Below are 22,154 nucleotides of genomic sequence, written 5' to 3'. Positions count from 1 at the left end.
CCTCAGTGAGTTTAGCTACTGTTCCAAACACGCCAGGCGGTCTGAGAGGACCCGCGGCTGGGCACATTTCCTGCAGAAGTAGTTGTCAAAGATACTTCTCCCTGATTTCTCTCAGTTCACATGAGAACCACTCCACTTTACTGACTGCCATTTCTATCCCTCAAGTTGCTATAGAGTTTAGAAGAAAGGGAAAGACCTGCCTTGACTTGTTACCACAAAGCTCTCTTTGTTGAATCCTGTGCACTTTGACCTTAAGCCTAGTTCTGCAAAGTTCTGAGAAACATTTCTCCAAATGGCTGCTCCCTCTAAAATTGCCTCCCTTTTACTGTTAATGCTGACATGTCAGTTTAAAAAAATACCAATGCTTCACCTTGAACTGCCTTCTTAAATTTTTTCCTTGAACTCAGTGCTTGGCTTACTCGTAGATAAATAACCTTATTAAGAAGTTGGAGTATCAGGTTAATGCAGAATTTTGAATAGGTGGTAGAATTGGCACTAGTACTTGGGGCAGGATGAACAATAACAAATACTGTATGTATATTTTAAAAAGTAGTATAAGAAGAGGAAGAAGATAGTGTAGTATCATACATAGGTTCATTGTCCACTGAGAAATCTACAGGTGGAAGCAAAGAAACTATTCTTTAAATGCAGAGCGTGTGTCTTCAGGCTCCTGTACCACTACCTTGATGGTAGCAATGAGAAGAAGGCATGTACTGGCTGATAGAGATCCTTAATGATGGATGCCACCTTTTTGAGGCATTGTCTTTTGAATGTGTCCTTGATGCTAGGGAGGCCAACACCTATGATGGAGCTGGCAGAGTTTACAACTTTCTGCTTCTTTTTCCAATCCCTCCATACCAGTTATAATGCTGTCCATGGTACACCTGTAGAAATTTGCTAGTGTCTTCGCTGACATACCAATTCTTTTCAAACTGCTAATGAAATATAGCAGCTGTCATACCTTCTTTGCAATTGCATCGATATGATGGACCCAGGATAGATCCTCAGATGTTGACATCCAAGAAGAAATTGCTCACTCTTTCAACTTCTGGGCAATGGTGTGTGTTCCTTCAGCATCCCCTTCCTGAAGTCCACAATCAGTTCCCTGTACATACTCATGTAAAGTGCAGGGTTGTTGCCGCAACACCACTCAACCAGCTGATCTATCCTGTTCCTGTAAGCCTCCTGATCACCAGCTGAAATTCTGCCAACGTTAGTTGTGTATTTGACAAATTTATAGATGGTGTTTGAGCTGTGCCTAGCCACACAGTCATGGGTGTAGAGAGAGTAGAGCAGTGGGCCAAGCATGCATCCGTGAGGTGTGCCAGTGTTGGTTTTTCCGTATTTGATCAAATCAGATACCAAGGAAAGAAGGAAAATACGGTAATGACACAGTTGGTCAGTAGATTTTTTGAGTGCTTTGTATAATACAGTCAATCCCATAATGTCATACTATGGTCTGTCTCTCCTATTTGTCCCATTCCCCTTTAAATGCCCTGACTGTGTATTTGTACAGGTATTGCACTCAGTATCCTTTACCCATCAAGTCAAATGTATCCCTGAACCATGACCATCTATCAAAATAAAGAGAAAATGCTAAAAATACTCAGCAGGTCAAGCAGCATCTGTGAAGAGATGAGGAAAGTAAATATTACTGGTTGATGGCTTTTCATCAGAACTAGAAAACTGAAGGATTGAGTTTAAACTGAAGGATTGAGTTTAAACTGTAGGGTGTGAAGGTGAAATCAGGGGTGGAAAGAACAAAGAGAATGTCTGTGACATTGGAGACCTAAGTAGTCTGGATGATAGTGCTTGTATCATCTAACTAATAGATGAATGAGGATAGTTAGAGATGTTTTTAAACAAAACTAAAGAACATGCTGGAACTGTGAAAAATAAAAAACCATAGAATACATCACAAGAACAGGCCTACAAAGTCTGTGCTGGTCACAATGTCCATTTAAATTAATCTCATCTGCCTGCACGTGGTCTATAATCCCTCCTTCTCCTGCATGTTCATGTGCATGTATAAATGCCTTTTAAACGTTGCTATTGTATGTGTTTCCACTCTACCCTGGCAGTTCCAGGCACCTACCACCCTGTATAAAGAGAAACATGCCTCGCAAATCTCCTTTAAACTTTCTCCCACTCACCTTAAATCTATGTCCTCTAATATGTGACATTTCTACCCCAGGAAAAAGACACTTACTCACCTTTGTTATAATTTTACATACTTCAATCAAGTTACTCCTCTGCTTCTGATACTACAGGAAAAACAGCCCAAGTTTCACTCTTTGTTATCTAATACTCTAATCCAGGCCACACCTGGTGAACTGCATCATTTTCAAAGCCTCTACATACTTCCCATAATGTGACAGTGAGCTCCTATCCCTGAAGCTAGTATTGGCATTTTTTTTTGCAAATCAGAGGTCAGAGTGGGATGGAAAATAAAAGTGACAGGTGACTAGAAATTCAAGGTCACCTTTAAAGTTTGAAAGTCAGAGTTCAGTCTAGTGGTTACTCAGTCAGCATTTAATTTCTCCAGTGTGAAGGAGACCATATTATGAATATCATAATATAAGATATATTATAAGGTAGATTTGATTGCAAGAATATAGAACATTAGAGCACAGTACAGATCCCTTGGCCCACAATGTTGTGCTGCGCTTTTAACTTACGAAGGTCAATTTAACCTGTCACTCCCACATAGCTTTCTATTTTTTCATCATCCATGTGTCTATCTAAGTTTCTTAAATGTCCCTAAAATATCTGCCTCGACCAGCACCCCTGGCAGTGAGTTCCACATACCCATCACTCCCTGTGTTTTCAAAAAAAGACTTAGAAGTGAAGTGAATTATTGCTACACCTGGAAAGACCACTTGAGTCCCAAGAAGATGTAAAAAGATGAATGTTGCATCTCCTGGGGCCGCAAGGGAGAGGGCTTAGTAGAATAAAGGAGTTGGCCAGGGAATTTGGGAACATTCCCTTTAGAATGATGAAAGAAGGTGAAGCTGTACCTTGTGGTAGATTTTGGCTGGAGATGGTAGTTATGAAGGATGATTAGTTGAACTTGAATTGAGTCTATTTGTGGGGAATTCAACAAGATATGGTTAAGAGCGCTGTCAATTGTGGGGGAGTTCTGATTCCACGTGTCCCCACATCTGTTTTTTTTTTGTCAAGAAGTCATCATCTCATATTGACCTTTGAACATATTGATCATCCCAGGACCTTTTCTCCTACCCTCAGAATTCCAAAATACATGGGCCGCCTCTGGCCTCTTTCCTTCTCCTTACCTATTCATGACTGGACTGGATGGGGTGCCCTGGTAAGACAAGCCTCCAGCAACTTCGCGAATAGTTGCCTTGTAGATCTGGTCGCTGCTTGAGAGAGGAGAAAAATGGCCACATCGTTTGCTCCAACAGTGGCCAGATGGTTAACCTGTCCTTGTTGTCAACGCTCATACATTTCGAGAATCAGACTGTAGAGCCACCTCAGAATGCACAATTGATGAACTTCACAGTCAAACATCATCATCGGAAACGCAGGGCAACCAACTATCTATCCATGAACCGGTAGCATAGCGGTTCTTGCAACATCATTCTAGCTTGGGGCATTCTGGAATTCAGAGTTGAATTCTGCTATTGTTCTCTAGGGAGTCTCTGTACGTCCTCCACGTGGGATGTGTGGGTTTTCCCCAGGTGTCTGGTTCCTACCCACAGTCCAAAGATGTAGTGGGTAGGTTAATTTGTCATTGTAAGATGTTTTGTGATTTGTTTAGAGTTAATCGGGGTTGTGGAGTTGCAGGGGCAGTGTGGCTTGAAGCACTCTCCTGAAGGGGATACTCCGCGCTGTATCAAATAAATAAACTGACACCTGCCTTACAGAGGCCAAATGTCAGCTCTCAGATGCATCTTGACTTCTTCTTAATCATGACCATATAAGGCCATTGTCTCCCAGCCAATCATACACTTAACTTCTAAAAAGACGCATATGAATCCAGTATCTTCTGTTTCTGAGTCCTTGATTGTTTCTGAATTTCATTTTCACACATTTTTGTTTTCATCTCTTATCTATGAACTCGATGGCATTGAAAGGATTGTTTCACCAAGACTACTGTGATCTTCACAGTATCACAGATATCACCTTTTTTTAAAGCCTGTACTTCTTCAGTAATGGTTGAGGTTTATTGATCTAAAAGATCAACCCTGTACCTCTCTCCACAGATCTGCCTAACCTATTGTGTATTTCCAGCATTTTAAAAATTTCATTTTTACTAGTGTTAACTATCCTGAAACCAGTTGCTATCCATGGAATAATAATACTAACTGTATCTTATTCTAGACACTTTAATTTGCAAACACATCTTTTATATGTGACTTCTGAAATCGATTCTGAGAATTTGACATTCCTAGTTACTTCATCAAAGTATTTGGTCAGATTAGGTTTGCTGACCCTTACTAACAAATTTATCTTAACAATTTATATTAACAAATGGCTCTTAGTGTTTTCCCTGATTGTTTCTCCATCACAGAGAGTAAACAGTGGTTACAGGGCAAGTCCTGGTATACATTTTTCAATAAGGTTGTTTCGTTTTGCACTTTCTAGTTCTCTTGTTCCTCGCTTGTATCTATGAAGAATTGGAAGATATGGAAAGCCCTTTGACAAATTTTACCCCAGTTTCACTTGGTGTATCCTATTTGGACCGAGTGACTTAAGTATGCCCAGCCTTCTTCGTACCAGTCCATTTATTGTTTTTTCTCCCCAATATTCCTTATCTCTGCCATCGCCCCTTTTCCTTTTTTGGTGGTATTCTCTTCTGTGTTGAAGATCAAGACAGCATTTGGCTCTGTCTTCTGGCTTTATCTGTAGCTCCCTTTCCTAATCCCCAATCAGGCTGCCCCTCCCCTTATGTCACATGCCTCACTTGGAGTATTGTGAGCAATTTTGGGCCCCTTATCTAAGAAAGAAGGTGTTGATATTATAGCTGGCAGCTTAACGTCCAGGGATACACATAGTATCGAAAAGATGGGCAATGCGGGGCGATGTGGCTGTGTTGCTTAAAAAATGAAATCAGATCATTAGAAAGAGATGACGAAGAGTCGGAAGGTGTTGAATCGTTGTGGTTAGAGTTAAGGACCTGCAAGTAAAGATCCTGATTGGATTTGTGTACAGATTATTTCCCCACTCCACCGCATCAAACAGTAGTAAAGATGTGGTCTACACATGACAATGGATGATAGTAAATACATAGCAAACGGCAATGGGGGATGGTCATGGGGAATTTCGATATGTATGTAGATTGGGGAAAATCAGGTTGAGCCCACTAGGGGATCAGCTATTCTGGATTGGGTGTTGTGTGATGAACTAGAATTGATTAGAGTGTTTAAGGTAAAGGAATTACAGGGACATAAGAGGAGCTGTCCAAAATTGATTGGAAAAGAACACTGTCAAGAATGACAATAGAGCTGCAATGGCTGGAGTTTTTAGGAACAATTTAGAAAGCACAGGATGTATTCATCCCCAAGAGGAAAACATATTCTAAAGGCAGGATGACACAACAGTGGCTGACGAGAAGTCAAAACCAACATTAAACCCAAGGAGAGGGCATAAAATAAAGCAAAGATTTTTGGGAAGTTAGAGGATTAGAAAGCTTTAAAAAAACAGAAAGCAACTAAGAAAGTCATAAAGAAGGAAATAACGGAATATGAAAGTTTAATAAAGAGGATACCAGAAGTTTCTTCAGATACACAAAGTGTAAAAGAAGGATGAAAATAGACATTGGACTGTTGGAATATGATGCTGGAGTGGTAGTAATGTGGGCCAAGGAAATGGTTGGTAAACTGAATAAGTATTTTGCATCAGCCCTCACTATGGAAGACACAGTATGCTATGAACTTTGGGAGTGTCGGGAGGCAGAAGTGTATGAAGTCACCATTACTAGGGAGAAGGTTCTTGGGAAAATAAAAGGCCTGAAGGTAGAATTTTGGGCCCCTTATCTAAGAATGGATATGTTGTCATTGGAGAGGGTCAGAGAAGTTTCACGAGAATGATTCTGGGAGTGAAAGAGTTAACATATGAGGAGTGTTTGGCTCTTGGTCTGGAGTTTAGAAGAATGAGGGGGATCTCAATGAAACCTATCTGATGTTGAAAAGCCTAGATAGAGTGGAAGTGGAGAGGATATTTCCTGTGCTGGAGGAGTCCAGGAGCTGAGGACACAGCCTCAGAATGGGGAAATGTCCATATAGAATGGAAGTGAGGAATTCCTTTAGCCAGAGTGTGTTGAATCTGTGGAATTCAATGCTACATGCAGTTGTGGAGGCCAGTTCACTGAGTGTATTTAAAGAGGAGGTTGACAGATTTTTGGTAAGTCAGGGCATGGAAGGTTATCGAGAGAATGCAGGGGAATGGGATTGAGAGGGAAATGGGTCAGCCATGATCAAACGGTGAAGACTTGATGGGCCTAAGGGCCTGATTCTACTCTGATGCCAAATGGTCTTGTAGACTTCCAGTCAGGAGTCCTACTTTATAGCTTTCTTTCTTGCTCCTGAAACTTGAAACTACAAGGAATGCTGACTTGTGGCTTGTCCTCTTTCCTCTACCCTTACAGAGTTTATTGCCCTTTCGTCTTAGCACCACACAGGCAGTACACCATATGGCTCTGTCACAGAGTTGGAGAACCGCTCATTTTACTCTGACTGCGGGATTGCTCAAGACCATTGCATTTTTACCATCCGCAATTCCTCTTGTCTTTAGAGTCACCTTCATCTTTATCACATGTGCATTAAACATACAGTGAAATGTGTTATTTGCTTCAACAACCACACAGCCACGATGGAGCTGGGAGTACCCTGCAAGTGTCGCCACACATTACAAGCCCACCATAGCATGCCTACAATGTCCAGCGGAGTAGCAACAAAACAACAGCAGCAAACCAAGGCCCCTTCCCACTCACACACAGAGACAGGCCTCCAACCGCAGGACAGGCTGCCTCTGAGACCCATGCCTTTGGCCCTGGACTCGAGCCCCTGGCCAGAAATTGGGCCTCCGGCCTCTGAACAAGCTGACCCAGTTATTTCAACCTTTGGATCCCTACCTCCAGACTGACCAAGCTCTGGTCTTTGACCTTTGGTTTTGCCCTCCAGACTGCAGTATTTTAGATTATTATAGCGACCATCCTAGGCAATCACTTACAATCCTGACAGTTATTACAGCTCAGTTTTTCTGGATGACCATCCTGGATACTGTGGCTGCAAGATGACCACCACCTTGGATGAAAAATCCATTTAAAAGGAAAATCAGCAGTTTGCAGGCTGCCATGATTTGATCATCTGCATTAAGATTTAGGAGGCTCTGGATGATAGAAGGGGCAGTTACTAATCAGCCTTTCCTATTATTGAAAAGATGGCATACTTGTGTATTGTTTTAGTTATGTCATTCATGACATGCTGTATAATGAGGACATGTCAATCCAAACGTGCCTCCTGTAAGCAGTGGAGCCTTGTATGAAGCTTATATGCTAATAAAGTCAGTGTTTCAGTCATAAGCTTGTATTATGCCTTTGAAGATCAGTGACAAATGTTGATTACCTGTCTATCCAGTGTGTCTCTCTTTGCTGCCATTTACCAACCCAGCCCCTTTTATCTCCATTTCCCCTACTTAATTAAACACTGTAACTTTTACCCTCGATGATCCAAATAACGACACTGACTCTTGCTTCTACAATCACCTTGCATCTCCTTTGATTCTGTGAAATTGTACTCTTTAATATTTTGTGTATCTCATTTGTGATCATTTGAATAGGGTCACGTTTTTCTCTCCTCGATAAAGTATCACCAACAGCAATTGATGGTGACTTCTTTGTCCATGTCTGTGGATCAGATACAGGCAAATTTAAAATGATCATTTTCTCAAAAGGGAAGAAGGTAACCATTTAATATGTGCCACCTCAAGTGTACAGTTTCAAAAATATCCAAATCTGTGTAACACGGTCTTATTGCTTGTGTGAATACTGCAGGAATTTCCATGCTGATGACTGCAGTGGGACTGTACGTTATTCCGTGGTCAACAAAGATACCGCTGTTGATGGTACTGATGTCCCTCATTGGAATTACAATGGGCATGCTGGATACAGGTCTGTAAATATTTCCAATCTGTACATTCAGGATCATATTTTTTACAATATGAACTATCGATTCTTTAGTTTTGTTCTTGCTGAACCCAATCCAAGTTAGGCACAATAATTAGAAATTGCATTCTGGTTTGTATATCCTGAAAATTGTTGTTTCCTGTTTTTCCTTCATATATTACCACCACTTATAACCAACCCACAAACCTGAACTTTTCACTCTTCCCATGATCATGAAGCTAAAATTTGGTATATGGAGATGGGTTTGGGTTCAATTATATTAAAAGTATTTGGCATTGTTGTTACTCAGTAAGCACCTCCACAATGTTACTGTGCTTTTCAGTTGTATAGGATAGTTACAGCAAAACTTCTTAAAAACCTGTTTACTTCTAATAGCCTGTCAGCATGGGGAACCTGTGGTATTGATGCACATATGCCTTTCACTATCATTAAACCTTGCTTATTGTCACATATGTTATCTGCACACATTCTTGTTCACTATATTAAATGCTGAACTTGGCACAGTTCCCCATATCTCCATTGTATTGTAATTTGATGGCAATGTTTTGGAATCTTTAATGGTAAGAGATGTTGTAAATATAGTCAAACAAAATAGGATGTATAAGGCTGTACAAGCTGAAGTGAGACAAGCCCCTTGAGGAATATAAAGGAAACATGAAAGAGCTTAAACAAGGAATCAGGTGGGCTAAAAGGGGTCAGTGTCCTTGGTGAATAGAATTAAAGGGCAATCCCAAAGCTTCCTATACATCCATCAAAAACAAGAGGGTAGCTAGGGAGAGAGTAGAACTACTCAAAGACAAAGCAGGGGATTTATGCTTGGAGCCAGAGTAAGTGTTCAGTGTACTACATGAGCGTTCTCCAAGGGGAAGTACTCAAGCTAGTGAGATTGGCACCAGGATGTTGATTGGATTGATCCTGTGCGTGTTGTATGTTAATTATCTCCTTGTGGATAGCCTCCAAAATTTTGTGTTAATTCTGAACTTGAGATTAGTATTGCAGCATCTTCATGAATGTATTTGTCCTCTCTGCACATTGGGCAGCCACCTTGCTGTTTCTTTAGCATTTATCTGTGGTCGAACCAGGGACCATTCACCTTGAAATCCATTGCTGATGCCACTACACTGACCAGCTTCATGAATATATTTAGAGCAACTTTTTGTGTATCTTCTGGATTAGTAACTCAGTTGGAAGACTTGACTCATTTGTGCAAGGAAGAAAGGACGATAGGATGGTGTTTTTTTTGATGAACGTTAAGATGGATGTCCCAGGGCCTCATGGGATCTATCTTGATATTAAGAGAGAAGCCTTGAAAGAAGTATTTTATTCTAAGCCACACCGGGGCACATGAAAAGAGCTACTTTTTAATCAGCAGCGATTGAGATTTTGAAGGCAGAATTTTGTGACAGTTTTTCTGAGTTGAGTGATCAATCAGCAAGAGGGATTCATCAGAAAAAGCCAGTAAAAATAGCACAGGTGCAAGTGGAGTTGCCATTCATTTGGACGGTGCCAGTGTTTAGCGTGGCTTTGCCTCATCAGGATTAGGCGAGATCAGGCTTGGGTGAGGTATGTTGTCTTGTAATTTACACTCTCTGTCCTATTTGTTTATTCTTCATCTGTTGGGGCATAGTAGATTATTGAGAATGGCTCTAGGGACAGGATTCTGTACTCTGCGTGGGATGTGTGAAGTCTGGGAGAGCTCCAGTCCCCCAGATAAACACATCTGTACCAGGTGCACCGTTGCAGTTCCTGAGTGAACGTATTAAGGAACTGGAACTATGACCTTTGACTTGTATGGGAGAATGAGGTGATAGACAGGAGCGGTAGGGAGGGGGTAATCACCCCATAGGTTGCAGGAGACAGTTAACTGTGTGACTGTCAGAAGAAGGGGTAATGCAGAGCCAAAACAGAGTACACCTTCAATAATAAGATGCTACTAGATACTATTGAGGGCGACCACCTATGGTGGGGGGGGGGGGGGTAGGGGAAGCCATGGTGACCGAGTCTCTGGCACTGAGTCTGGTGCTGTGGCTCAGAAGAGCAGAGTGGTGAAGAGGACTGCAGTGTTGATAGGAGATTCCTTGGTCAGAGGAACAGACACAAGGTTCTGTGGGTGCAATAGGAACATCTGGATGGTATGTTGCCTTCCTGGTGTTAGGATCAGGGATGTCTCGGATTGGGTCCATGGCATTCTTAACGGCAAGGGTGAGCTGCCAGAAGTCTTGGTGCATATTGGTATCAATGACATAGACAATTTGAGGCAGTCCTGGAGAGATTTCAGGGAACAAGGTAGAAAGCTGAGAAACAGGACATTTTTATGGAGAGACATAATCTGATTAGGGTAGTCAGCATGGCTTTGTCAAGGGCAGGTCCTGCCTTATCAGCCTGATTGAATTCTTTGAGGATGTAACAAAACACATTGATGAAGGTAGAGCAGTGGATGTAGTGTATATGGATTGCAGTAAGGCATATGATAAGGTTCCCCATGCAAGGCAAGAGGCATGGGTTCCAAGGGGACTAGAATTGACTTGCCCACAGAAAGCAAAGGGTGGTTGTACATGGTTTGTATTCTGCATGGAGGTTGGTGACTAGTGGTGTTCTGTAGGGATCTGTTGTGGGGCCCTTCCTCTTTGTGATTTTTATAAATGACCTGGATGAAGAAGTAGAAGGGTGGGTTTGTAAGTTTGTAGATGACAAAGGTTGAGGGTGTTGTGGATAGTCTGGAGGGTTGTCAGAGGTTACAGTGGGACATAGATAGGATGCAAAACTAGGCTAAGAAGTGCCAGATGGACTTCAACCCAGCTAAGTGTGAATTGGTTCATTTTAGTAGGTCCAGTTTGAAGACAGAATATAATATAAATGATAAGACTCTTGGCAGTGTGGAGGATCAGAGGGATCTTGGGGTCTGTGTCGATAGGACACTCAAAACTGCTGCGCAGGTTGACTGTTAAGAAGGCGTATGGTGTGTTGGCATTCATCAACCGTGGGATTGAGTTCAAGAGCCATTTAGGAATCGGATGGCAGAGGGGAAGAAGCTATTCCTGAATCGCTGAGTGTGTGCCTTCAGGCTTCTGTACCTCCTACCTGATAGTAACAGTGAGAAAAGGGCACACGCTGGGTGCTGGAGGTCCTTAATAATGGACACTGCCTTTCTGAGAGGTGACCTTGATAGAAATGTATAAGGGGCATTGGTCGTGCGGATAGCCAGAAGCTTTTTCCCAGGGCTGAAATGGCTAACATGAGGGGGCGTAGTTTTAAGATGCTTGGAAATGGGTACCGAGGGGATGTCAGGGGTAAGTTTTTCACACAGAGTGGTGGGTATATGGAATGCACTGCTGGAGGCAGTGGTGGAAACAGATACAATGGGGTCTTTTAAGAGCCTCTTAGAAAGGTAAGTGAAGTTTAGAAAAATAGAGGACTATGCACTAGGGAAATTCTAGACATTTTCTAGAGTAGGTTACATGGTTGGCACACCATTGTGGGCCGAAGGGCTTGTAATGTGCTGTAAATTTCTATGTTCTAGGACCTCCAGGGTAGAAATCTCTGGATTGCTGTCTATTCCAGTGAGAGTAAGAATAGAATGGCTTGGCAGGTGAGTGCATGGCTGAGGAACTGGTGCAGGGGGCAGGGGTTCAGATTTATGGATCATGGGATCTTCTGGGGAAGATGTGACCTGTACAAAAGAGACAGATTACACCTGAATCCGAGGGGTTCCAATATCCTTGTGGCAGGTTGACTAGAGTTGTTCGGGTGGGTCTAAAGTAATTTGGCAGGGGACGGGAACTGGACTGATAGTACTGAAGGTGAGGTAGTTGGTTTACAAACAGGCAATGTGTAGTGAGACTCCTAGCAAGCAGAGGCTGATGACAGGACAAAATTGCAGTCAACAGGATGAGTTGCAATGTAGAAGATAGGCAAAATCGAAAAGGGTGAATGCAGGACTTAAGTTGTTATATTTGAATGTGGGTAGAATACAGAATAAGGTAAATGAACTTGTAGCACAGATACAGATGGTATGTATGATGTGGGCATCAATGAATTGTGGCTGAAAGAAGATCATAGCTGGGAGCCTAATGTCTAAGGATACACATTGTATTGAAAGGATAGGTAGGAAGGCAGAAGAAGTGGCATTGCTGTTTGTAAAGTATGAAGTTAAACAGTTAGAAAGAGATGACATGGTTGAAAGATGTTGAATCCTTGTGGATAGAGCTAAGGAACTGCAAGGGTAAGAAGACACTTATAGGAGTTGTATATAGACTCCCAAACAGTAGTAAGGATGTGGTCTACAAACCACAACAGGAAAATGCAGGCCAAAAGGACAATTTTAATATAGTCATGAGGGATTTCAGTTTGCAGGTAGATTGGGAAAATCAGGTTGTTGCTGGATTGAGCCCACTAGGGGATCAGCTATTCTGGACTGGGTGTTGTGAAATGAGCCAGAATTGATTAGAGAGCTAATCAAGGGTAAAGGAACCCTTATGGGCAATTGATCATAATGTGATCAAATTCGCCCTGAAATTTGAGTGAAGCTAAAGTTGATGTATCAGTATTACAGTGGAATAAAGGGCTATAGTAGATAGGAAAAGAACATTGGCAGGGATGAAGGCAGAGCAGCAATGGTTGGAATATCTGGATGCAATTTGGAAGGCAAAGGATATGTCATCCCAAAGAGGAAGAAGTACTCTAAAGGCAAGATGACACACCATGGCTAACAAGAGAAGTCAAAGCCAAAATAAAAGCCACAGAGAGAGCATACAGTATAATGGAGCAAAAATTAGCAGGAAGTTTGAGGATTGGGAAACTTTCAAATTCTAACAGAAGGCAACTTAAAAAAAAGTCATTAAAAAGGTAAAGATGGATTACGAAAGTAAGCTAGAAACTAATATTAAAGAGGATTCCAAAATTTTCTTCGGATACATAAAGTGTAAAAGAGAGGTGAGAATGGATATCAGACTGTTGAAAAATAATGCTAGAGAGGTAGTAATGGGGGACAAGGAAATGGTGGACAAACTGAATAAGCAATTTGCATCATTCTTCACTGTGGAAGACACTTAGCAGTATGATGGAAGTTCCAGGTGTCAGGGGTCATAAAGTGTGTGAAGCTACCGTTACTATGGAGAAGGTTTTTGGGAAAACTGCAAGGTCTGAAGGTTGATAAGTCACCCAGACTAGATGGTGTACACCCCCAGGGTTCTGAAGGAGGTGGTTCTGCAAGTTTAGAAAATTGCAAATGTCACTTCACTCTTCAAGAAGGGAGAGAGGCAGAAGAAAGGAAATTTTAGGGCCAGTTAGTCTGACCTCTGATTGGGAAGATGTTGGAATCGATATTCAAGGATGAGGTCTCAGGGTACTTGGAGGCAGATGATAAAACAGGCAGTAGTTAGCATGGTTTTCTCGAGGAAAAATCTTGCCTGACAAATCTGTTGGAATTCTTTGAAGAAATAACAAGCAGGATAGACAAAGGAGGATCAGTTGATGTGTATTTGGATTTTCAGAAGGCCTTCGACAAGGTGCCACACATGAAGCTGCTTAACAAGCTGTGGGCCAATGGTATTATAGGAACGATTCTAGCATGGATAAACAGTGGCTGACTGGCAGGAGGCAAAGAGTGGGAATAAAGGGAGACTTTTGGTTGGCTGCCAGTGACTAGTATTGTTCCACAGGGAACTGTGTTGGGACTGATTTTTTAAAAAAATGTTATATATTAAAGGATTTGGATGATGGAATTGAGGGCTTTGTTGCAACATTTGCAGATGATATGAAGTTAGGTGCAGGGCAGGTAGTTTTGAGGAAGTAGGCTACAGAAGGACAGACAGATTAGGAGAATGGGCAAAGAAGTGGCAGATGGAAGACAGTGTCAGGTGATGTATGGTCATGCACTTCAGTAGAAAAAATTAAAGGGTTGACTATTTTCTAAATAGAGAGAAAATGCAAAAAACTGAGGTGCAAAGGGACTTGGGAGTCAATGTGCAAGACAAGGTTAATTTGTTGGTTGAGTTTGTAGTGAGGAAGGCAAATGCCAATATTAGCATTCATTTTAAGAGAACTAGAATATAAAAGCAAGAATGTAATGTTGAGACTTTGTAAAGCACTGTTGAGGCCTCACTTCGAGTATTGTGAGCAGGTCTGGGCCTCTTAGAAAGGATGTGTTGTAACTGCAGAGGGTTCAAAGGAGGTTCACAAAAACAATTCCAGGTTTGAATGTCATATTAAGAGTGCTTGATGGCTCTGGGCCAATATCCATTGGAATTCTGAAGAATGAGGGATGAAACCTAAGGAATGGTGAAAGGCCTTGATGGAGTTGATTGCAGAGGATGTTTCCTATAGAGGGAGAGTTTAAGTCCAGAGGACATAGCCTCAGAATAGAGGGGTGTCCTTTTTGATCAGAGATGAGGAATTTCTTTAGCCAGAAAGGTGAGTGTGGAATTTTTTGCCACCAGCAGCTGTGAAGGCCAAGTTTGTATGTATATTTAAGGCAGAGATAGACAGATTCTTGGTTGGTCAGGGTACGAAGGGATAATGGGAAGAAGGCATGAGATTGGGGCTGAGAGGAAAATTGGATCAGCCATGATGAAATGGTGGAGCAGACTTGATGGGCCAGATGGCCCAATTCTGTTCCATATTTTATGGTCTAAAAGAGTTCCCAGAGAACTGGAGAATAGCTGGTGTTATGCTTCATTTTAAGGACAATAGGGATGATCCAGTTGTTGAGCCTTGCATCAGTGGTAAAATTTAGTCACATTTGGAAAACTGGACTTATTAAGGGTAATCAGTATGAGGGAGGTCACGTTTTACAAACAAGTGAGATTTTGAGGCATGATGAAGATGATGAGGGTATGGCCAGTTTATGTTGTGTACATGGACTTTAGTTATTCATTCAACAACTTGCTGATCCACAGGATTAAGAAACATGAGGGCTGTGGTGACTTTAAGTAGGATTCAAAATTGGTTTGGATTTAGAAAGTGGTGTAATTCTGACTGGAGTTCTTTGACCGGTGGTATTCTGTAGAGATGATTGTCATAGCCTGTGATGAAGCTGGGTTGATCAGAGAACTTGCAGGTGACACAGATTGGCAGAGTTGTGAGGAAGCAACAAACATGCCCCTGGAGAAATTCAGCAGGGCAGGTGGGATCTGTGGAGGGAAAGGGATAGTCAGCAATTTGAGTTGAGACCCAGCATCAGGACTCAGTGTTGAATTACCTTTGCCAGAGAGCTGCTGATAAGGAGAGATTGATGGACAGATGGGGCCAGGCGGGGGAGAGAAGGGAAAAGATAGTGACAGAGGTAGGAGGGTGATACTGGAGCAACAAAGTGATGCAGATTATGGATTCTGATAAGTAGAACCACATAAGGTAGGGATGCTGAGCAAAAGAGAAACAGTGGGGGTGGGTGGGTAGAGAAACAGTTTAGAGATCAGTGAATACAAAGTACACTGCAGATGCTGTGGTCAAATCAACACGTACAACACACTGGAGGAACTCAGCAGGTCGGGCAGCGTCCGTGGAAACGAGCAGCCAACGTTTTGGGCCGAGACCCTTCGTCAGGACTGAAGAGTGAGGGGGCAGGGGCCCTATAAAGAAAGAGGGGGGAGGGTGGGAAGGAGAAGGCTGGTAGGTGCCAGGTGAAAAGCCAATCAGAGGAAAGATCAAGGGGTGGGGGAGGGGATAGGCAGGAAAGGTGAAGAAGGAATTTAAGGGGAAAGCACTGCAGTAGAAGGAGGCAGAAACATGAGAGAGGTGATAGGCAGCTGGAAGAGGAGGCAGAGTGAAAGTGGGATGGGGGAAAGGAGAGGGAGGGAATTACTGGAAGTTGGAGAATTTGATGTTCATACCAAGGGGCTGGAGACTACTCAGATGGTTCATCCTTCCTGTAATCTACTGAAGAAGAGGTTCACCAGGATGTTGCTTGGATTGATCCTGTGCTGTACTGTTGTATGTTAATAATTTCCTTGCCGATAGAGATGCTCGAGGGTTTTATTAATTCTGAACTTGTGATTAGTGTTGCAGCATCTTCATGAATATACTTAGAACAACTTTTTGTGTATCTTCTGGATCAGCAACTCACTCAAAAGACTCGACCCATTTGCAAGGATGAAAACTATTATAAATTTGATGTTAAGCACACAAAGATGAATTGAACCCTGACTCCATTGGTTGGGTTACTGGCCTAATAATCTAAGTACATGTAGTCCTGGGTGCATGATAAATTGGGATTTTGCAACAGTCCTAAAGAGGTACTGGAATCTCAGGACTTTAAATTCACTGATTCAATAAAGCTGGCATAAAAGGTTGTATCAGTAATGATACGGATGGAACTACTGAATTATAGTATATGGACTTACAATTTAGTAGAAATCGGGAAGTCAACCCCTTGTTCCACTGTTCAATAATATTATGATAGATCAGGTCATAACCTCAACTCCAAAGTTCCGTTTGTCACTGGTAACTTTTCACATTCTGTCTTAAACGTATTCTCGCTCTGCTTCCATGTCTCTTCAAGGAAGAGTTCCAGAGTTGAGACCCTCAGAGAGAATTTTGTGTCGCCTTTGTCTCAAGCTGTGAACTTTAGTTTGAGGTTGTACCCGAGGCGAAACTTCTCTCCACATCCATTTTGTCATGATCCTTCAAGATCTTATATAAAACAGTTTAGTACAAGAACAGGCCCTAATTAAACTAGTAATTAAGTCCCTAGCTAATCCTTTTTGTCAATGCAATACCCATATCCCTCCATTCTCTCAATTGTCTCTCAACTCTTCTGAAAGCTTCTGGATACTACCTATCCTTTCTAATCTTATTTTAAAAATCTGCCACTATCCAGGAATCTGTTAATAGTAAATCTTTTCTGAACTACTTAATATAATTAATAATGAACCTATTAATGTCCTCCTTTAAATAAGCGAATGCTGTACACAGTATTCCAGATGTAGGCATTTTCCCTGTCCTCTCTTGAATTTGGTTTCTCTTGCGATAAATAATAATTTTTGGTTTCCTAATTACCTGATATTTCTGCAAAGTCACTCTGCTACTGTAAGGAGCTTGTACTTTCTCCCCAAGACTGGGTAAGTTGCCTCTCTCAGTCCAAAGAAGTAATGGTCGATAGGTTAATTGTTCTTTCTAAATTGTCCTTTGATTAGGCTAGGGTGATATTAGGGGTGGGCTTGGGGGAGGGAGGGTTTGTTGGGCAGTGTGGCTCTAAGGACCTATTCTGCACTGTATCTCAATAAACGCACAGAATTGTCGCATCTTGAAGCTCTTCAGAGTCCAATTATTTCAAATTACTTCATATTTCCTTCAAAATGGCTACTTTCACATTGTCCCATATGATACATTTATCTGTTCTTTGCTGCAAATTTAACCCATCTTTAGCCTTTATGTTTTCTCACAACTTTCTTTCTTATGTCTTCAGAAAATGCAGCAGCCATACCTTAATCAAAGTAATTTGCTGGTCCCAGTAACATAACACTGATTCAACTTACCAAACAGAATAACACCCATTTATACTTCCTCCCTGTTTTCTGTTAGCCAGTCTTCTATCTTCACCAATATGCTATTTTTGACACAAGCTTTTATTTTCCACTGTAACTTTTGTGTTTTATCATATGCCTTTTTGGACTTGTGTACTGTATCCACCAGTTGCCCTTTATCCTTGGCATATTATAGTTCAAAGAATTCTAATAAATTGAACAAATATGAATTCTCTTTGACAAAAACATGTTAAAAGATTTGAGGTAATCATTGGTTTTACTGATGAATATTAAGTAAGCAGATCCATAGTTTCCTGATTCTCTCTCCCCGTTTTGGGGAAAAATGGAATTTCATTTCTTAGTCTTCAGTCTAATGGAACTTTCCCTGAATTCAAGAAACTCTGGAAAATTAAAACCCATATATCAATATCCCAACAGCCTGTACATTGAAGACCCTAGAATAAAGTTAATCTGGACTTCTCTGATGAGTTCCTTTCTGTCAATGTCAACTTTCTGAGAAGTTTCTTGTCAGCATTTGATTCACTGCTGGGTGTATTTGTATTATGTACATGGGGAAGGAGGCCTGTGTGTGTAATTATGTGGTTGACTCCTTTAAGGCTAAATGTCATACTATTTACAGAAATATGCAGTAGTTACCAATTTTGGCAGTGCAACTTAACATTTAGTCTTAAGTTTAATTCTAGTTTGTTTTGTTTGTTTTATTGGCTTGCAGGAAGTAATTAATTTTTGTTGTCTGCTTCCAGGTGGAAATTTGCTGATTTTGGTTACATGGGGCAAGAATGCTGGATTGCACATGCAGGCCCTACACTTCAGTTTTGCTTTGGGTGCATTTCTGACTCCAATCCTGGCAAAACCATTGTTGGGCAACATGCAAAATATCAGTGACAGAGTGAATGACCCAATAATCAACACTGCAGTCGGGCCATTGAACACTGTGAAAATGATTATTCAGAGCTTCTCCCCTTTGGTTTGGACATACCTGATCATTGGAAGCTTTGTTCTTTTTGTCTCCTTCTCATTTTTCATGATTTATTTAAAGTCTAGTCCAAATCGAGGGAGAACTGATGGTTCATCGCAGGAGATTCCATTTGCAAGATACCATATTGCAATTTTGCTGCTTCTCTTTCTCTTCTTCTTCTGGTACGTAGGGGCTGAAGTGGCCTATGGATCCTATATTTTTACCTACGCAAAAGACTTTGTTCATATGAGTGACAATCAAGCTGCGGGTTTAAACTCCTTGTTCTGGGGAACTTTTGCTTTAGTAAGAGGTCTTGCAATATTATTTGCTGCATGTCTCTATCCTGGAACTATGATACTACTCAGCATTATTGGCTGCACCATTTCCTCCCTGGTTCTTACACTTTATAGCACTAACCACATCTCTCTCTGGTTAGGCACTGGCCTTTATGGAGCCTCAATGGCCACCACCTTCCCCAGTGGCATTACCTGGGTTAAGCAGTACACGGAGATCACTGGAAGGTCAGCTGGTTTATTTGTTTTCGGAGCTGCATTAGGTGAGATGGTTCTTCCAGCTGTAGTTGGGTACCTACAGGGTATCAGTGCTATCAACCATTACCCTATATTAATGCTGACTGCCCTGCTCACCTCCACGATGACAGCCATCTTGTTTCCTGTGATGTACAAGCTGGCCACTTCTCCAAATGGTGTCAAACCACAGAGTGAAGATCAAAAAGCTTTGTTGGGTTCAGGAACTAATGAGGATGATGACTGTGATGATGATGCTCCTGAGGAATGGAATGATGCAGATTTTGAAGTCATTGAAATGTGTGATGTAAAGAATGGCACAGACAAGAATCCAGTTGGAAATGCATCAGGAAGATCTAAGGAACAGTCCTCTCCAGAACGAATGATCTTTTCTTCTGTTCCCTCCCCTCCATATCCAGGTTGCTCTCCAAAAAAGAGACTGCTCAACTTGGAAAGAGAAAAAAATGACTGAATGTTCAAGGTTTAGATGTGTACAAGACAGCACACCAACATTGTAATAAACCAGATCAATTAGGATGCATTTTATAATAATTTTCATAGAAAAAATCTGAAGCTATGAATGTATAAAGAAGTTGCTTGTAATTTTGTGGTGGTTGTTAGGTTAAATTAACATGAGTAAATTTTATTGTTTTAATGCTGAAAAGAGTTTTGAATACTTGCATGACAGTTTTGATGCTGCTTTGAAAGTTGTGGGATGTCTTAAGCTATCTCCAGCAGAAATTGATTTAAGGACTGGGGTATCACAATAATCCAGATGAGAAAACTGCAGATTTTAATTATTATCCTTGCAAAGATAACAGGTACTTGTCACATATATAGTATCATATAAGAAATGTATTAATTTAATTTTGGTAGTAGTAGGGGTGAAGTATCTCCAATATATGGCTGTGCATTTGAGAGGAGATGAATGTAAAAATGCTGTCAGGGTTGGAACCTTGATTTTGACAAGACCTCTATCCATGTATTTGGAGTGTACTGAAAACTTGTGAAAAGTACTTTGAAGTGATATTAGTAAAATTTATAACACCCAATAAATTTGCCAGATTGTCAGAATGTTGATGTGTATTTTCAAGCAGTGCACTATTGCGGTTACAGTTTTAATACACTAATCTGTCTATTTTAACAAAAACGAGAAAATCTGGATGCTGGAAAGCCAAAGCAACACACACAAAATGCTGGAGGAACGAGGGAGCTTGGCCCGAAACGCCAACTGTTTATTTCTTTCCATAGATGCTGCCTGGCCTGCTGAGTTTCTCCAGCATCTTGTGTGTGTTGTCCTGTCTGTATTTTTGTTGCATATGTTTTAAGGAAAAGGCTAAAGCTCTTAATTTCTGGGCTGGAGCCTGAAACATGAATTACTTTTCATTGAAAACAAGCTAATAATTTCATATATGATCAGATTAAAATTAAACTTTAATTTTAGAGTAAATGTTCATTGCACTTTGAATTCTGATTATTGATATTTCCCATAGTAATATTGTATTCCAGCACCACAGCAGAAAAACTGAATTTGTAGTTAAGTTCAGTTTTATCAGTGTATTTTGTGAGCAGCTTAATCTAGTTGTGATATCTGAGTTTTGGGGATTTTGAGGAATATTTGGATCATTCCCCAGGACTGTTGATAGCCTTCACCCCAGAGGATTTATGTCAGCACCCTCTTGTAAGCTGCAAGTTCCATTTCTTGTGGGTTTTCATACAGGCTGTAAACTTAAAATTAGTCAAAAGTATATAATCAACTTTAATGAAATATCAAATACTTAATATTTTACAAATTGAATTACTGTTGCAAGTATCCATTTGTGAAAAATCTGTAAATGTGGTCAATATTCCATATCACTAAGCAAAATTATGAATTCATAAACACCCTAAAATTAGTTTCAGAATTGCAGCAGTTTGTGCTTTCTCTAGAGCCAAGGGACTTTTGGTGCTTAAGACATAGGAGCAGAATTAGGCCATTCAACCCATCGAGTCTGCCATTTCCTGACGGCTTAACCACTTCCTTCTCAATCCCATCCACCTGCCTTCTCCCCAAAACTTTTCTTGCCCTGCCTAATCAAGTACATATCAACCTCCCAATGTCCTGGCCTTCACAGCCACTTATGGTAATGAATTCCACAGATTCCTCATCTCTGTTTTAAATGGATGTCACTCTATTTTGAGGCTGTGCCCTCTGGTCCTAGACTCCCCAAAAGGAAGCATCCTTTTCATATTCAGGCTTTTCAGCACTTGGTAGGTTTCAATGAGGCCCCCTCATTCTTCTAAATTCCAGTGAGTACAGACCAAGAGCCTTCAAGCTCTGCTTGTATGATGACCCTTCCAGTCCTGGAATCATTCTCATGAGTCTCCTCTGAACCATCTCCATGACAGCACATTTCTTCTTAAATAAGGGGGCCAAAATTACTCAATATTCCAAGTGAGGCCTCACTAGTGCCTTACATTCTTGTGTTTATATTCTAGTCCTCTGGAAATGAATGCTAGCATCACATTTGCCTTCCTCACCTCTGATTCAACCTGCAAATTAACCTTTAGGGAAGTACAACAGGTTTGACAGGCAAGATTTTCCCTTGGAAACCATGCTGACTGTGACCTCCAAGTACCCAAAACATCCTAATAGTGGACTCCAACATCTTCCCAACCGTTGAGGTCAGGCTAACTGCCCTATAATTTCCTTTCTTTGGTCTCCCCTCTTTCTTGAAGAGTGGTGACATTTGCAATTTTCCAGTCCTCCAGAATCATGCCAGACTATTATTTAAAGATCATTACTAATGCCTCTGCAATCTCTTCAGCCACCTCTATTAGAACCCTGGGGTGTAGTCCATCTGGTCCAGGTGACCTATCTACCTTCAGACCTTCCAGTTTTCCAAACACCATCTCCCTAAAAATACTCAGTTCTGCCCCAATACACTTGAACTTCTGGCATACTACTAGCATCTTCCACAGTGAAAACTGATGCAAAATACTTATTCAGTTCATCCACCATTCCCTGGTTCTCATTACTATCTCTCCATTTTTCAGTGGTC

General features: G+C 41.2%; 1 protein-coding gene across 1 annotated transcript in view; it reads left to right on the top strand.

The window, feature by feature from the left end:
- mfsd4b (major facilitator superfamily domain containing 4B) overlaps positions 1–20,563 on the top strand; it is a 30,598-nt gene extending 10,035 nt beyond the window's left edge. The window contains exons 3-4 of the mRNA XM_059982932.1: positions 8,015–8,131; positions 18,372–20,563. Coding sequence (XP_059838915.1) covers positions 8,015–8,131; positions 18,372–19,585 — 1,331 coding nt within the window. The 3' untranslated portion in view covers positions 19,586–20,563. The remainder of the gene's footprint in view (positions 1–8,014; positions 8,132–18,371) is intronic.
- The last annotated feature ends 1,591 nt before the right edge of the window (positions 20,564–22,154 follow it).

The sequence above is a fragment of the Hypanus sabinus genome, chromosome 10 (assembly GCF_030144855.1).
Source record: "Hypanus sabinus isolate sHypSab1 chromosome 10, sHypSab1.hap1, whole genome shotgun sequence".
NCBI classification, from domain to species: domain Eukaryota; kingdom Metazoa; phylum Chordata; class Chondrichthyes; order Myliobatiformes; family Dasyatidae; genus Hypanus; species Hypanus sabinus.
Note: the sequence above shows the minus strand (reverse complement) of the source record. Positions and strands in the feature narration are given on the sequence as shown.